The 18,588-nt window shown below is 44.5% G+C and overlaps 1 protein-coding gene across 4 annotated transcripts in view; it reads left to right on the forward strand.

Annotated features, from left to right (window-relative positions):
* ocrl (OCRL inositol polyphosphate-5-phosphatase) overlaps window positions 1–18,588 on the forward strand; it is a 106,771-nt gene that overhangs the window by 43,024 nt on the left and 45,159 nt on the right. For all 4 annotated transcript variants that reach the window (XR_011887553.1, XM_072270667.1, XM_072270668.1 and 1 more), the window contains 5 exons: window positions 438–557; window positions 1,912–2,020; window positions 9,369–9,533; window positions 11,328–11,429; window positions 11,538–11,652. Coding sequence is in view for 3 of the 4 variants with exons in the window: in XM_072270667.1 (XP_072126768.1) it covers window positions 438–557; window positions 1,912–2,020; window positions 9,369–9,533; window positions 11,328–11,429; window positions 11,538–11,652 (611 nt within the window). In the remaining variant the exon portion in view is untranslated. The remainder of the gene's footprint in view (window positions 1–437; window positions 558–1,911; window positions 2,021–9,368; window positions 9,534–11,327; window positions 11,430–11,537; window positions 11,653–18,588) is intronic.

Raw genomic sequence — 18,588 nt, forward strand, 5'->3', positions numbered from 1 at the left:
TTGAAGTCCATTTCACAAAACTAGTAGATTATTTTTGTCATATGTTCATGTGATATTTGTAAAAAGTTCAATATGGTAACTTTTAGTGATGTACTGAACGCATAAATGGCTCAACAGCTATCACTGAAAATGAATATTTAGATGTTAATTTGTGTTTTCTGAAACTATTGACACTTGTAGTAGATTACTTTTCAAAATTGATTTAACTTTAAAATCTCCAAGCAAGATAAAGTTTGCATGTACAATTAATTAACTAAATGAAGCATATTTGCTACCACCTAAGTATGGACTTGAGATTGAAGAAAATTAGGTTAAATTTGACTCTCAGATTGAGAGATTTCCCACATCTTTAACAGGATACATTTATTGCCATGCTCATTTTTGTATTGGGAATTACTTGACTATTTGTAATTTTTCTTTCCCTTTTCAAAAAAAAGCTACATTTAAAAGCATTGGTGTTGAAAAAGTGGCGATGGATTCATTTGGAATAGAATCAGCAGGTTGGCCCCAATATGGTTTGTTACAACGTGGCAAAGAAACTGGAGCAAGTAAATCAGGTAAAGCTGAAATTACTCCAAAGCTTATGCCTAGAGAATGAAGTGGTGGTTTAGTAACCTATTTACTCTGTGGAGGAGTAAGTCATAGCTGGATGATTTAATTTGGTTTAAGATTTATTGATTCTTTAGTTCCTAAAGCCAACCAGAAATGGAATTTTACCTGCACCTGTGGTTGTTTTAGGCCTCCTTTGTATGCAGTTCCTCCAGCAGATGCCTGTTGCTCCAGATTCTAGCATCTGCAGTCTCTTACAACTCTAGTAAAATAGGGATGTTCCAGCTATAAAGTACCCTTGACAGCTTTGCTTTGAGCAACTAAAAGTCCCTGGCTTCCAGAGATATTTGAAAACTGTTAAAAGAGAAATAAAACAATATATTTTAAATGAAATTAGTTAGGCACTTAAAAGATTAAAAGTCCTGCTTGGTGGTGCAATAATATCAGCGCCGGACTCCGGAGCAAAGGTTCCGGAGTTCGAATCCAAGTTGAGTTGAGCGTCGAGCTAGCAACTTGGCCTCATAAAAACAAGAATAGCTTGCTATGGAAACACCGTCATGGCAGTGCCCCGATAACTCCATTGCCGAGTTAAGGCTATTCTTCTTCTTTTAAAAGATTAAAAGCATCTAATGAAAAAAAGTTTAAAAAACAAACTTGCTGCCATACTACTTGTAACTCTGAGATGCCCTAACACCTTTTCCACATTAAAATTCGTGGGATAGCCAGTTCTTAACAGGATACAAGATCTGTGAGCTGATTGCTTGCAGTCTCAGCAATCAGCAACTCAAATGCTGAACTCAATGAAAACACCAGCAGCAGACGTTATTTAAACACATGACTCCAGCCAATGGGAGGCAACTGTTGGACTTCCTTGACTGTTATACGCTGCCATTTAAATGGTAAATGTCAGCTATCCCAACTAGCCAAAGCTGGACATTATTCAGACAAGTGACCATGTAGAAGACTAATGAAAATATGGTAAATAAAAATTAAAGGGAACAGAAGAGTTAAAGAGTTTTACACCAGCCTCCAATCTACTATATCCTAATCTCTGACTGGTGATGATCGCAACTGCAGTTTTCTCAAGGCTTTCTTGCCCTGGAGCCAGTTAGCCTTTCAGTCTGCTCATTTGCAAGACATGAAAGAAAATGATATCAGGATCTCATTAGGTTTTTTTTTAGTCTGCAGAGTTCCCACTTTTTCACATTTCCAAGTTTCCTGGTTACAGACATGATCTGTGTGCTCAGGATAAATCTCATGGCTGTGGCACTGAGCTTAATTCTGCCCTCTATTTAGGAAGAGGGACAATGTGGTTTGAGGAAATCCTTAAAAAACTGATTACTTTTCAATCTTCTTCATTAGAGCTTGGGTTTGATGATAATTTCATTGATGTTCTAAATTTGGAAAAGAAGAATCAACTGAATCAAGCTGGAAGCAGAGTTGCTCCTGTGGCAGTGTCTTCTCGTACCAAGTAAGTAATGTTTTTATTGTACACTATTAGCATGAATTAATTAAACTGGTTAAATTTGTGTACCACGCTTGGACTAGGATTGGAACACAAATCAACTAAGATTCTGTGCTGTTTTCCTGATCAGTATAAGAGCACAGTAATGAATTCTACCACAATAGCTATTGTTGTTAGGTATTTAAGAAATTAACCAAAATTACCTCTTCCAAACTTGAAATTATCCACTGTCACTGATTAGCCTGTGATATCTTGTTCTATTAAGTAGCTCATACGGATGCAGAAAGTGAAATTATCAGTGGGCAAGAGACAAGTTGGAAGAAAAAGCAAACCAATCATTTATGTACACTTTTGAAGAAGGATTGAGAATTATGTTTGCTCTTTTGTTGTTTTTTGGTTCATGCATCATGTTCAGTTTTTCACTCTGTAATGTAATGTAATGTAACTCTTGCTTCAGCTGGCCGCTTGATATAGGGGGTGATCACCCCCGGCCCGGCCAAACTTACAAAATCTCGTTCGGGTGGATGCTGCGTGATGTGTCTCATTACAAATCAGTACCCCGAAATAGCAAACAGTACACAATATGTGATTAAACGATTGAGCTTTATAATTCTTACTTTGACTCTATGGTTAGTAAAGAAAACGAAAAAAAGGAAAAGGGCCCATTCTCATGAAACAGTCTATTGCGCAATGTTGGAGCTCACTGATAAGCCGGTCATCTACCATCGACCTCCTCCAATCGTCGCTGACCTTCGGACCCTCACTCCAAGTCCACTTTGTCCCGCGGTCTACCAACTGACTTCATTCGCGTCTTCTCTGTTCATCTCTCCCCAGCAAAAGACCATGAAAATCTCTCTTCCAGACTTAGAAGAAAGGACAACATTTCTCTCATTGGATAGCCCCAGCATTCCAAACCCCGTTATCTCTAGCCATAGCCCAAACATTGCTGCTACAGAGAAATCATTACATTAGCAGTGAAACCTTACAGCATATTACATTCTCCCTCCACCGAATTCAGTCATGTGCTCATGACGTTGAGATAATTTGCCAACTCTTCCTGCAAAACACAAAGCCCAATCCAGGTGTAAAAGGCAGTGGCATAGCTCCCCAACACAGTAGGGGTCACACTCTGTTCCCCTGGTGCTGTGTAAGGCAACCTATCTGGTGGTCTCCTAATTCTCAGACCTCTGCACCCCCTCATCTAACACTCTTCAGGTTCCAACACCACTGGAGATACTTCTGGTCAACCTGATCTAACACTCGTGCCCACCTGCAACTCGGAGCCCTCTGTTCCATGGCCAAACCCCGCTTCCTCCCCTGCAGAGTCCTGCTGTCCACAGATACCCCGCCCCGCTTCACCTGTCTCAATAGGAGAAGGGCTGGGAGTCTCTTCCTCAATCAACGGGGAGTTAGCGAAAGGTAGCATATACCACACATCCAGGTCCTCATCCTTCGAATCAGTATCCCTCTCAGGGGTGGAGGTCGGCCTTACCTCACCTGTTGGGGGCCCGGTAGTCGCCCCGTGTTTCCACAGAGTCCTTTTACATAAGTCAGGCTCTGGGTCTATCTGCACCTCTTGACCCAGGGGCAACAGGTGGTTCAGATGGAGAATCTTGACAGGCCCATTCCCATCCTCTGGTTTCACCCGGAAAACTGGTAGGTTTGGCATCTGACTCTCTGCCACACAGGGCGTAGCCGCCCAGCAGTCAGCCAACTTATGGTTTCCAGGTAGCCCCAAATTCTTTATGAGGACTCTGTTTCCTGGCAGGAGTTGGAGAACCTCACCTTTTGATCATACCTCCTCTTATTCCCTTAATTCTGCTGGGCAGCCGTGACTTCAGCTAATTCATAAGCCCTTTTCAACACTCTTCTCATGTCAGACACATACTTCAGATAAATCTTCAGTGGTAAGTTATCCTCGTCAGTCCCAAAACAAAGGTCAATGGGCAACCTTGCCTCGTGCCCAAACATCAGATAATATGGCTAGTACCCAGTAGCTTAATTTCGTGTACAGTTATAACTGTGAACCAAATGCCTAATATGTTGACTCCACCTGCTCTTCTTGTTGATCTCCAGGGTTCCAAGCATATCTAGCAAGGTCCGATTAAACCTCTCTGGCCGGGGATCACCCTGCGGGTGATAGGGCGTGGTCCTCGACTTCTCGACTCCAAGCATGCCCAGTAACTCCTGGATGAGTTTGCTCACGAAATCCCGTCTCTGATCACTGTGTATTCGCCTGGGAAGGCCATAATAAGCAAAATATTTCTCCCATAACTCTTTTGCCACCGTAGACGTCCTCTAGTCCTTGGTAGGAAAAGCCTGAGCATATCTGGTGTAGTGGTCCGTAATGACTAAGAGATTCGCCGTGTTGCTGGCATCAGGTTCTATTGACAGGAAATCCATACACACCAGGTCCAGAGGCCCCACACTCTGCAGGTGGGACAAGGGAGCTGCCCGCGTAGGCATTGTCTTCCGCTGTATGCATTGAATGCAGGACTTGCAGTATTCCTTAACTTCCGACTTCATTCGGGGCCAGTAAAACTGGTCTCTGAATAATCCATAGGTCTTTTCCACCACCAAACGTCCAGCAGCCACTTCCCCAGAACTTATTTCTGGCAGCTGATTTGTCTTCAGAGCAGTCAGGTTACAATAAGCTCAGGGGATGGCATCATCAGAAGCCCCTAATTGATCCAGTACTAGCTCCTGCCCCTCCTTTTCTTCTGCCTTCACAGTGATGGCAGACTGACACAGGGCCTTTACCCCGGGACAGGAACAGTCTCCCACTCCTTGTCCTGGACCGGCCCCTCATGCGCCCGTTGGGACAAAGCATCAGCATCAATTTTCCTGCTTCCCGGTTGGTACTTCAGGCTGAAATCATAGGCAGACAACGCCGCCAACCACTGATGGCCTGTGGCATCCGGTTTCACCGAGGTCTGAATATAAAGGGGTTTGTTGTCCGTCCTCACGTCAACACGTCTCACGTTGGCCCCGTAGAGGTAGTCACTCAGCTTCTCCACCATCGCCCATTTCAATGCCAGAAATTCCAACTTGTTCTTCTCGGAGGGCAACAGACTCAGGCTGATAAACACAATGGGCCTCAACCTAGAGCCCTGATCCTGATACAGGACACCCCCCAAACCCTCTCGGCTGGCGTCCGTGTGCAGTACATATGGCAGTCAGGGGTCTGCAAAAGCCAGCACCGGCGCTTGGGTCAGCAGCTCCTTCAGCGACTGAAAGGCCTCCTCACATTTGGCATCCCACCTCGGTCCAAAGGGCTCCAACGGGCTAAGATACTCTCCACCCCCCTGTCCTTTATTCCCCTTCCCTTTCTTCCCCAAGGGAGGGTAACTGCACAGAAGCTGATTCAAAGGGTGACTCACTTTCGCGTAACTTTTCACAAACCTCCAATAGTAACCACAGAACCCGAGGAATGAGCGCAGAGCAGTCACGGTCTGGGGTCTTGTCCAAGTGGTAACTGCCTCGATCTTAGCTGGGTCTGTAGCTAACCCATACCGTGAGACTATGTGCCCAACATAGCTAACAGACGCTTTGCAGAACTGGCACTTATCCTGGGAAAGTTTTAACTCTTCAGCTTTCAGGTGGCCCAGCACCTTCAGCAGCCTCGCTTCATGTTCTTCCAAGATGTATCCAAATACTATGAGGTCATCCAGATACAGGTGTCCCCCACTTTCCGAATATTCTCTTTACAACATTTTGCTTTTATGAGAAAAGATGCTTGCTTTAAACTTGTGTTTACCCCGAGAAAGATTACCATGACCATGAAGCCTTGCACGAGCAGGTGTGTGCGCATGTGTGACGTGCGCGTGCACATATGTGCGAATGTGTGACATGCACATGCGTGTACATGCCGATTTTTTTTTTCGACAAATTGATTTGGCTCAAACTCCCCGATTCTGTTAAGTGAAACGATACAGTACATACATTATTTCTACTTTATATAGGCTGTGTATTTATCATATCATTCCTGCTTTTACTATATGTTAGTGTTACTTTAGGTTTTATGTGCTATTTGGTATGATTTGGTAGGTTATTTTTTGGGTCTGGGAACTCTCAGGAAAATTTCCCATATAAATTAATGGTAATTGCTCCTTCGCTTTACGCCATTTTGGCTTACAAACAGTTTCATAGGAACGCTCTACCTTCGGATAGCGGGGGAAACCTGTATACCAATACCTCAAGCGAGTTCGTATCCCTCACTGTTTTCTCCATGACCCGCTGGAAGGTTGCAGGAGCCCTCCCGAGATGCTCTGGGGCATCCTTTCGAACTGGAAAAATCCCAGGGGAAATATAAATGCCGTTTTCTCTTTGTCGGCCTCACTCGTGGGGATCTGGTGATATCCACCTCTCAAGTCCAACGCACTGAACCACTGCACCACTCAGGCAGACCAGCGCATCTTCAGTCCTCGGGGACAGTATACTGGTCAGGGAAGGTGTGCCTGTTCAGAGTCCTATAGTCCACGCACACCTGTACCTTCCCGTTCTTCCTTCGGGCCACTACTATTGGAGAGATGTAGGGTCTTTGGGACTCGGTGATGATCCCAGCTTCCTTCAACTTACACAAATGCTGCCGAATGTCCTCCACTTCTATAGGGGCCAGTCGCCACAACCTTTCTCTGAACAGGGTATCCTCAGTCACCCAGATAGTGTGACACGTGCCCTGGAACAACCCACATCAAACTCGTCGGGAAAAGACACCCTCCAGCTTCAACATCATCTCTACCAACCTCCTCTTCCAATCTGCAGGAACTAGGGAGTTCCCAAAGTTGAATGACTCAGCGGTCAACTTTCCCCCTTTTTCTAATAGCTTCTCCCGGCGTGTCTCACAGAGGCACCAGACATTACCGTCACCAAGAATGGATGCGCCAGGGTCATCCCCCGCTTGAAGGTGACTTCTCTCTTCATAGTGTTCCTGACAATCACCGCCATCCTACTTGCCTGTACAACTGAGGGCTTCTGCAATTCGGGTCTCACCAGTACCCCAGCTAGCTCCCAGCCCGGCCAGACTTACAAAATCTTGTTTGGGTGGATGCTGCGTGATGTGATCCCTGTTACAAATCAGTACTCCGAAATAACAATTGGGCCTTTCACTTTTGGGGGTTCCTTAGCACGTTGCTGGGAACGTGTTCCCCCAAAGACACCAGGCCGTTCCCTCACTGGGTCTCCTTTGAGTTTGCCCAACAACACTCTCTCTGCTTAGGTACCCGGGGTCTCACTTTCCTTTTGGCGTGACGCTGCTGCCAGCAGCCCTCCGCATTATCCGTCCCCTTGGGGAATCTGCCCCCCCCCATTAGCTCCATCATATGGGGGGGGGGGGGGTCACACCTGCTGATAACAGCCAACATATCTCCGTTCTCAACTCTGCCACAATCTCCTCTACCGCTCCCCGGGGTAGGCTATCTGTGGTCACTTCACCACAGGGGACCACTACTGAGGACTGTACGCTGCTGACGGAGTCCTCCCGCACCTCCGCCACGTTCTCCTCTTCCTGTACCTCTCTGATCAGCTCAACAAAAGATGGAGGGGGGCGCTTCCTACGAGACTGTCGGAGACCCCACGCAATCAGGTCATGGGACTGGGCGCCCCTGGCCTCTGGTCCACTCTTAACTGATCCACCTCAGATGCCTGAATGACCCCTCTGCGCTGCAAGCAATTTAGTTGTCTCCCTAGCCGAAGAATAAAAGCAGAAAGCTTCTCCCCCTTCTCCTGACACATGTTCTGAAACCCCACCATGAGCTCCGTTGGGCTTTCTGTCGGGCCAAAAGCATTGTGCAGTGCTTGCAGATAATTGACAGCTGTCGCTACGGGATACCGCAACCTGACAGTTCTGACAATGTCAGCGGCTCACCCATTCAAACTTTTAACCAATCCCTGTCACTTACATCATTAGAGCACTGCCACTCATCTAACAACTGAGAGGTCCGCTCCGCCCAAGCCTCATACTCCTCCCCTTTAGGGGTGGGCATTATTCCAGAGAATAAGTGGAGCCTGCCATAGCTGGGACTTTGAATCTGATTTTTCCATTTATTTGCCAGAAAAGTAAGAGCGGATACTAACTCAGAACTCTCACTCTTCACCAGGGGACATGGACTAATTAGACATTCCAGATCTGACCACTCTTTCCCCTCACTCCTCAGAAATGAGCTGCGCCAGCCATTTTATCAAACCTCCACCCACAATCGCAACAGTGGAATTAACAATTCACCCGGAGTACAAATATCTGCTCCACTGGTTCATTGCTCAGGGTAATCACACAGCATCCAACGGAATCAATCTCGAACATAGTCCCCACAATTGTAACTCTTGCTTTGGCTAGCGGCTTAATATAGGGGATGCTAGCTCCCAGCCCGGCCAGACTTACAAAGTCTTGTTTGGGTGGATGCTGCGCGATCTAATCCCTGTTACAAATCAGTACTCCGAAATAACAAACAGTACACAATATGTGATTAAACGATTGAGCTTTATAATTCTTACTTCGACTATATGGTTAGTAAAGAAAACAAAAAAAAGGTAAAAGGGCCCATTCTCATGAAACAGTCTATTGCACAATGTTGGAGCTCACTGATAAGTCAGTCGTCCACCATTGACCTCCTCTGGTTGTCGCTGACCTTCGGACCCTCGCCCCAAATCCACTCCGTCCCGTGGTCTGCCAACCCTCTCCATTCGCATTTTCTCTCCCCGGCAAAAGACCTCGAAAATCTCTCTTCCAGACTTACAAGAAAGGACAACATTTCTCTCATTGGATAGCCCCAGCATTCCAAACCCCGTTATCACTAGTCATAACCCAAACATTGCTGCTACAGAGAAACCATTACATGATCAGTGAAACCTTACAGCATGTTACAGTAAAGAGAGTGCAAACAGCTCTAGCACATACTCTGCCATCCAAATGAAATTGGATGAATAATCGTGGGAGAGGGCATTTGGGTGATTTGTCACACCTGTTCTAGGTTTGGGATTAGTTAGCTTTTTCAGAAATTCTTAGTTTCCTGAGCTCCTGAAGAGCTTAATCTTGACTTTTTCCAAGATGGCATCCAAATAAAGTAATTCCTAAGCTCCGTGACTGACTTCAATTCATTTATCTTAAACTTGGGACACTTTTAAAAATTAACCTTGTAATTTTGTTCATCTGTGAAGAAGTACTAAAGATGCCTGTTATTGGAAAAAATCTATCCCCAATTGACAATAACTTAAAAACTTGCATTAACTTAACAGTTAATGAGTGGTTGTGTGTGTCATTGATCTGATTCCTACCAGCTTTTCCCTATTGTGTGTTTTCTATCTACTTATTAAAACAGCACTGAATGGCTTATTTATCTTTGTATTTTTAATGTAGCAAGCTATCCACTGAAAGAGATGGGTCAAAGAATGGACAACCAAGAGTAACCAACACCATGCGGAAGCTTTTTGAACCAAGTAATCAATCGGTAGCCAGAGAAGGTCTGATTAAACATTGCCTAACAAAACGTGAAAAAGAATTTGTGGACTTTCAAGATTTTAGGTCTGTACAAATTACCTTATTACATGGGATTCAAAGGCTGTTAAAGCAAGTATTCAGGGTTTACTTAGAAAGCAATACAGCAGAAATGCAGTTTCATTGGCCCAACTAGTCCAAGATGACTGTAGTTCCAAACCAACTCGTTCCAGCTTCCTGCATTCATCCCAAAGCCCTCTAAACTTCGCCCCTCCATTTACCGGTCCATGTCTTTCTTAAGTGATACTATTATACTTGCCTCAACTACTTCCTATGGTGGCTCATTCTATATACTCACCATCCTATGTGGTGGAAAAAGTTGCCTCTCAAGTCCCTTTTAAATCTTTCCACTCACGCTAAACCTATGCCTCCTAGTTTTGGGCGACCCTACTCTAGCGGATGAGACTGTTGTGATCCACCGTACCTGTGTTTGCACAATTTTAAACAGTTCCATCAAGCCACCTCTTTATTCCAAGGAATAAAGGCTTGGCCCAGCCAACCCCACCACATAATGTCAGGTTCTTTAGTCCAGGGAACAATCTCAAAAATCTTTTCTGCACTCTTTCCAGATTAACGATATCTCACAAGATGTCCAAAACTGTTCAGTGTTCCAAGTGTGGCCTCACTAATGACTTGTGCAATTGCAATGTAGTGTCCTAATTCCTACACACACTGCCTTCACTGGTGAAGGTCAGGGTCCTAAACACCTTTTTCATCACACGGTGTATGAGATGCCACTTCCAATAAACTATGCGCTTGTATTCCTAAATCCCTCTGTACAATAACGTTCCATAGTGCCCTACTATTTAAGTCTTACGCTGGTTTGGACTTTCCAAAGTACTTGACCTCACATTTGCAAACAATTTGTATCTCCTCGACCCACTTCCCAAACTGATCATTACACTTAATTTCCCTAATATTCACCATGGTGCGTCAATTTTTATCAATTTTCATTTAGGCTTATTTTATTCAAAGAACTCGAGTACACTGTTTCTTATCTGGGAAGTAACAAATCATAATCAAACAAATCTGAACTCCAGTTACCTGAATCCATTTGATGGAACATCTTCAGTCAAATTTTGCTACAAAGGACATTGGTCTTACTGTTATTCATTGATTTCTTTCTGTGGTGTTGTGTTCTCACTGACTAAGCATTGGTCTTGGGTTTTCACAGGAATTTGCAAATTTTGTAGTACTCTTCAATTTCTTCTCATTTCTTTTTTAAAAGATCTATGTTCTATGCCCCAAGCAAAATTTATTTACCAATTAGGTAAATAAATTAGGCTCCTGATCTTCAATTCTTTCTAAACTTTTGCATTATATTTTCCCATGTAGAAGCTATTGAAACCCCTGTTTTGAACTAATTCAATGCATGTATGATTTTTATTCCCTCTCCTTGAGATACTGTTCTAGAGTTGTTTTTCCCTTGATAGTTTCTCTCAAGATGTAGATAAGTCTGGCACAGCTCTTATGGGGTTCCAGCATTTGTACCAATGCCACCACAGTAGTTGATAGATATTGTGCCTATGAATATATAATATATTGATAATATATTTTACTTGTGTATTTGTGTGTATGTGAATAAGATTTAAAAAATCAAATCCTTTTAATCTGTTCAGCAATGGATTTTAAGTCTTCTGCTTTAATATAATTCAGGATTTTGGCATCCCAGCCACACTTAATACCTGTGGATTTAGCTGTGATAACTCTCAATGTATGTGAACATAATTGCTCATTTTGGAGAAAAATGTCAAATTCTGATTATAGGAAGTTAATTGTAAATTTTGATAAAGAATTTTATGAATGGTTATCTGGCTTAAGGTTTTTTGTTGGGACCTGGAATGTAAATGGACAGTCTCCAGATTGTAGTCTGGATTCCTGGTTGGCTACTGATACACACCCACCTGATGTGTACTGTCTGGGGTAAGAGATGTCTAACTAAATTATTATAATCCTTTTTGAAACTTTCAAAAAATTATTTTTACTTTCAATAGATTTTTGGGGTGTTCACTTGAATTACTTGATTTTCAGCTTTCAGGAGTTGGATCTAAGTACTGAAGCCTTCTTTTACTTTGACTCTTACAAAGAGCAGGAATGGTTGAATGCTACAGAAAGAAGTTTGCATCCTAAATGTAAATATAGCAAAGTAAGTGAACACCTCCACAAACCTAAATAAAATTTGATGTCTATGTATTGTAAATTTTGAAAGTAAATATGGTAAAGTTCTGATAATCCACTATCCAATTATTTGGAAATCCTGATGGTTTGTTGTCTGACTCAGAGGTGATGCTCTGCTTGGGGGTGACGAGCCTATGGGATATGTGCCTAAAAATTTTGTTGGCACTCAGCATGCAGTGCTGCCCCTTGATTCTTCAAACCCAAATCATAATAAAAATTCACATTTCTCATGTCTTATGAGGTAAAATAACAATACTCTTTAGAAATGTTATTTTTGATTTGTTAAAGAGATTAATATTCATAATTTTTGAACAGGTTTCTAAAATGCCTTATTTATTTCATAGAACGTAGAATAGTACAGCACATTACAGGCCCTTCGGCCCACAATGTTGTGCCGACCCTCAAACCCTGCCTCCCATATAACCCCCCACCTTAAATTCCTCCATATACCTGCCTAGTAGTCTCTTAAACTTCACTAGTGTATCTGCCTCCACCACTGACTCAGGCAGTGCATTCCACGCACCAACCACTCTCTGAGTAAAAAACCTTCCTCTAATATCCCCCTTGAACATCCCACCCCTTACCTTAAAGCCATGTCCTCTTGTATTGAACAGTGGTGCCCTGGGGAAGAGGCGCTGGCTATCCACTCTATCTATTCCTCTTAATATCTTGTACACCTCTATCATGTCTCCTCTCATCCTCCTTCTCTCCAAAGAGTTAAGCCCTAGCTGCCTTAATCTCTGATCATAATGCATACTCTCTAAACTAGGCAGCATCCTGGTAAATCTCCTCTGTACCCTTTCCAATGCTTCCACATCCTTCCTATAGTGAGGTGACCAGAACTGGACACAGTACTCCAAGTGTGGCCTAACCAGAGTTTTATAGAGCTGCATCATCACATTGCGACTCTTAATCTCTGTCCCTCGACTTATGAAAGCCAACACCCCATCCTTTCTTAACTACCCTATCCACCTGTGAGGCAACTTTCAGGGATCTGTGGACATGTATCCCCAGGTCCCTCTGCTCCTCCACATTACCAAGTATCCTGCCATTTTCTTTGTACTCTGCCTTGGAGCTTATCCTTCCAAAGTGTACCACCTCACAGTTCTCTGGGTTGAACTCCATCTGCTTCTTCTCAGCCCACTTCTGCATCCTATCAATGTCTCTCTGCAATCTTCGACAATCCTCTACGCTATCTACAACACCACCAACCATTGTGTCGTCTGCAAACTTGCCAACCCACCCTTCTACCCCCACATCCAGGTCGTTAATAAAAATCACGAAAAATAGAGGTCCCAGAACAGATCCGTGTGGGACACCACTAGTCACAATCCTCCAATCTGAATGTACTCCCTCCACCACGACCCTCTGCCTTCTGCAGGCAAGCCAATTCTAAATCCACCTTGCCAAACTTCCCTGGATCCTATGCCTTCTGACTTTCTGATAAGCCTACCGTGTGGAACCTTGTCAAATGCCTTATTAAAATCCATATAGATCACATCCACTGCACTACCCTCATCTATATGCCTGGTCACCTCCTCAAAGAACTCTGTCAGGCTTGTTAGACATGATCTGCCCTTCACGAAGCCATGCTGACTGTCCCTGATCAGACCATGATTCTGTAAATGCCCAGAGATCCTATCTCTAAGAATCTTTTCCAACAGCTTTCCCACCACAGACGTAAGGCTCACTGGTCTATAATTACCCGGACTATGCTTACTACCTTTTTTGCACACGGGGACAACATTCGCCTCCCTCCAATCCTCCGGTACTATTCCCATGAACAACGAGGACATAAAGATCCTAGCCAGAGGCTCAGCAATCTCTTCCCTCATCTCGTGGAGCAGCCTGGGGAATATTCCATTAGGCCCCGGGGACTTATCCGTCCTAATGTATTTTAACAACTCCAACACCTCCTCTGCCTTAATATCAACATGCTCCAGAACATCAACCTCACTCATATTGTCCTCACTGTCATCAAGTTCCCTCTCATTGGTGAATACCGAAGAGAAGTATTCATAGAGGACCTCACTCACTTCCACAGCCTCCAGGCATATCTTCCCACCTTTATCTCTAATCGGTCCTACCTTCACTCCTGTCATCCTTTTGTTCTTCACATAATTGAAGAATGCCTTGGGGTTTTCCTTTACCCTACTCGCCAAGGCCTTCTCATGCCCCCTTCTTGCTCTTCTCAGCCCTTTCTTAAGCTCCTTTCTTGCTTCCCTATATTCCTCATGTTACGTACCCCGTAACTGGGTTGCCAAACCAGCAGAAGTGGATCACTCAGTTGGAGTCTGGATTACTAGAACTAAGAAAGTTTTATTAAAGAAACAAGCAACACAGTAATCGAAAGGATAATAAATGCAACAGTATCAGCAATGATAAACACACGTGCACAGAATTAAGATAACAGGATCAATCAAGCTCTATCGTTGTCTAAGGGTAAATGACCAATTTCAAAGTGATGCAAAGTTCAGTCCAATTTAGTTCAGTTCGCAGTAATCGTTGCCATGGCGATGGACAATGTGGGGGGAAGGAGAGAGAGAACGAGAACAAATGATCATTCAAAAACAGTTTCCACTCACAGACCTGCGATATTGCTCACAAGCAGCTTTCAGGCGAGTCCTTTGTGATGTCACCTGAGGTCACCGACTGTGACCCCTCCTCCAGATGCGGTCGATCCTCTGCAGTGAACCCGGCACCCAAGCGAGGGTGGACACACACCGGGTTCCCGCTGATCGTACCTTTCCACCCTGTGCGTTTATGGCCCGGTACTTCCCACCGACTTGTGAGAGGCGCACCGCTTCCAGGGTCTCATTACCTCAGGTGTTGTGTGTGTCCTGCCTTAGCGAACCTGTTCCTTTTTATTCCCCTGCTGGGGTATCGCCTGTCCATCACTTCAAACAGTTCAGGGTTCAAAGGGGAAGCCACTCTAGACAGCTCTCTCTCCCGTCCCTTCATTACACATCTCCAGGTCGCCTGTCCATCACTTCAAACAGTTCAGGGTTCAAAGGAGGAGCCGATCTTGACAATACCCAGACTGATGGCTCCTTCATTAACATCTCTAAATGCTGCTTCATTGTTCCTTATCTCTCCCTCCCCTGAGGACAGGTGGCAGACCAACTGCTGATGCCACTGGTGCTAGCCCAGGCCAGCAAACTTCTTAATTTATGTGTATTCTCGTCACACTCAATAGACCCATCTGATCCTTACTTCCTAAACTTAATGTATGCTGCCTTCTTCCAGCTGACTAGATTTTCCACCTCACTTGTCACCCATGGTTCCTTCACCTTACCATTCTTTATCTTCCTCACCGGGACAAATTTGTCCCTAACATCCTGCCAGAGATCTCTAAATATCGACCACATGTCCATAATACATTTCCCTGCAAAAACATCATCCCAACTCACACCCACAAGTTCTAGCCTTTTAGCCTCATAATTTGCCCTTCCCCAATTAAAAATTTTCCTGTCCTCTCTGATTCTATCCTTTTCCATGATAATGCTGAAGGCCAGGGAGCAGTGGTCACTGTCCCCCAGATGCTCACCCACTGAGAGATTTGTGACCTGACCCGGTTCGTTACCTAGTACTAGATCTAGTATGGCTTTCCCCCGGTCGGCCTGTCAACATACCGTGACAGGAATCCGTCCTGGACACACTTAACAAACTCTGCCCCATCTAAATCCTTGGAACTAATCAGGTGCCAGTCAATATTAGGGAAGTTAAAGTCACCCATGATAACAACCCTGTTATTTTTGCACCTTTCCAAAATCTGCCTCCCAATCTGCTCCTCTGTATTTCTGCTGCTACCAGAGGACCTATAGAGTACCCCCAATAGAGTAACTGGTCCCTTCCTGTTCCTGACTTCCACCCATACTGACTCAAAAGAGGATCCTGCTACATTACCCACCCTTTCTGTAGCTGTAATAGTATCCCTGACCAGTAATGCCACCCCTCCTCCCCTTCCCCCCCCCATCCCTTTTAAAGCACTGAAATCCAGGCGTATTGAGAATCCGTTCCTGCCCTGGTGCCAGCCAAGTCTCTGTAATGGCCACTACATCGTAATTCCATGTATGTATCCAAGCTCTCAGTTCATCACCTTTGTTCCTGATGCTTCTTGCATTGAGGTACACACACTTTAGCCCTCCTACCTTACTGTCTGTACACCGTTTATTCTGCTTCTCTTTCCTCAAAGCCTCTCTATATGTTAGATCTGGCTTTACTCCATGCACTTCTTTCACTGCTCTATCGCTCCAGGTCCCATCCCCCTTGCAATCCCTCTCGAACCATGCTAGCAAACCTACCTGCAAGGATGTTGCTCCCCCTCGAGTTCAGGTGCAACCCATCCAATCTGTACAGGTCCCACCTTCCCCAGAAGAGATCCCAATGATCCAAAAATCTAAAACCCTGCTCCCTGCACCAACTCCTCAGCCACGCATTCAACTGCCCTCTCCTCCAATTCTTACCATCACTGTCACTTAGCACTGGAAACAATCCTGAGAATGCCACACTTGAGGTCCTGTTCTTCAGCCTTCTGCCTGGTTCCCAAAACTCACTCTTCAGGACCTCATCCCTCTTCCTGCCTATGTCGTTGGTACCAACATGTATCACGACTTCTGGTTGCTTTCCCTCTCGTACCAGGATGTCGTGCACCCGGTCAGAGACATCCCGGACCCTGGCACCTGGGAGGCAACAAACCATGCGGGTCTCCTTCTCACGTCCACAAAATCTCTTGTCTGCTCCCCTGACTATAGAGTGTCCAATGACGACAGCTCTCCTGTTCTCCGTCCCACCCTTCTGCACCACTGGGTCAGACTCAGTGCCAGAGGCCCTGCCACCGTGGCTCACACCTGGTAGGTCGTCCCTGCCAACAATATCCAGGACGGTAAACTTATTATTTCAATCTCTGTTATATTTTTATCAATAGTAAGACAATGAATATACATAAATAAGCAAAAAAAAATTACAGGAAATTTTCAGCATGGATTGAGGCCCTTTGGTTTGTCAAGATCTTAGTTCTATAGAAGAGCAATCCAGTTGGTCCCATTCCCCCACCTCTTCTATTCACTGTTCATCTTGCCAAGAGGATCAGTGGGGTTTTCCTTTCACCTCCCCCCCAAAAAATTTGTGACACATATCGGGAGTGTTGTATACAAAGGGCCTGAGGCATTGTTGAAGATTCCTAACACGTCCTGCAATTGCTTTGAACTGTTACTGTCAGCAGGGAGGTACAGGAGCATCAGGACAAGGACCACCAGACCGGGTAACTGCTTCTTCCCTCAGGCAGTGAGACTAATGAATACCCTGTCACTAGGACAATGAACTGTTTGCCTATGCTGTACATTACATTCACTTTGGATTGTAATTTATTAACTTAGCTGTGGTAATATTTTGTTTTACATGCTGTGTATGATAAAGTTTTGTGGATGCACTGTGCTCTGGGGGAATGTTGTTTCATTTGGTTGTATATTATGTACAGTCAGGTGACAATAAACTTCAACTTGAACATTATGTCTGTAAATTCTTTAAGATACAACTCTGATTAAATCTGACTCCACTAATACCGATGGCAGTGCTTTCCAGGTTTTAACGATTAGTTGTAGAAGATTTTCTTTTCATGCCCCTTACTTCTGCCAACTAACCTCATGTAATGTCACCTGGTTTAGACCTTCTGCCAAAAGGAACAATCTCTTGGGTTCCCAAGCTTTTTTATACGATGGACCAATGCCGTTAAACAAGGGGTCCATAGACCCCAGGTTGGGAACCCCTGCTCTACGTGCAGGTTGTCGGCGAATCATGATTTTAAATTCTTTTACCAGATACCGTCTCAACCTCCAGCCTTTAAAGGAGAACAATGCCATCTCCTCTAGTCTGTTCTTATGGTCTAAGACACAAAATAATCTGCAGATGCTGGGGTCAAAGCAACACTCACAACACGCTGGAGGAACTCAGCAGATCGGGCAGCATCCATGGAAAAGATCAGTCAACATTTCGGGCCAGAACCCTTTGTCAGGACCGTAGAGGGTCTTCAACTCTGCTTCCCACTCCCATTCAGATATGTCCATACATGGCCTCCTCTACTGCCATGATGAGGCTAAACTCAGGTTGGAGGAGCAACACCTCATATACCGTCTAGGTACCAAGGGGCTGGAGACTACCTAGACGGTATATGAGGTGTTGCTCCTCCGACCTGAGTTTAGCCTCATCATGGCAGTAGAGGAGGCCATGGATGGATATATCTGAGTGGGAGTGGGAAGCAGAGTTGAAAAGTTGAAGTCCCTCTACAGTCCTGACGAAGGGTTCCGGCCCGAAACGTCAACCGATCTTTTCCACGGATGCTGCCCGACCTGCTGAGTTCCTTCGGCGTGTTGTGAGTGTTTCTTATGGTCTAAGAACTTGCAGAATCGTGGTTGTAAATATTTTTTGTAAACACCTTATAACTTCAAATATTTTACAAAGTATGGTGTCCAGAACTGAACACAATTGTATCTTGAGCATTGATATGGGTGTCTAAATTCTCAAGGTAATAAAGGCAGATTAGCAGTTTATCTTTCACAGTGCAAGTGTTTGTGCTTACATTTGTAAAACTCAAGGTCCTATATGTTTTTTATTAGTGCTTCCTCAACTTATCCTGCACTTCCAAGGATCTTTATACCGGTGTTGCACTGCCCCTTCTCACTCTCAGATCTGTTACTGTATCCATTTAGAATTGTTCCCTCTAGCATAAAGTGCCTCTCTCATTTGCAATTTCCTGTGTTGGATTTTATCTGCCTTGTGCCCACCCACCCCACCTATCAGTTGCTGTCTTCTTGAAACATATGACTATCTTCCTCAGTGCACTATGCTTCCGTATTTTGTCTTTTGCACATTTGGATATAAAATTGAAGAATGTGTTTTCTTGCAT

The sequence above is a fragment of the Mobula birostris genome, chromosome 10, assembly GCF_030028105.1.
Source record: "Mobula birostris isolate sMobBir1 chromosome 10, sMobBir1.hap1, whole genome shotgun sequence".
NCBI classification, from domain to species: domain Eukaryota; kingdom Metazoa; phylum Chordata; class Chondrichthyes; order Myliobatiformes; family Myliobatidae; genus Mobula; species Mobula birostris.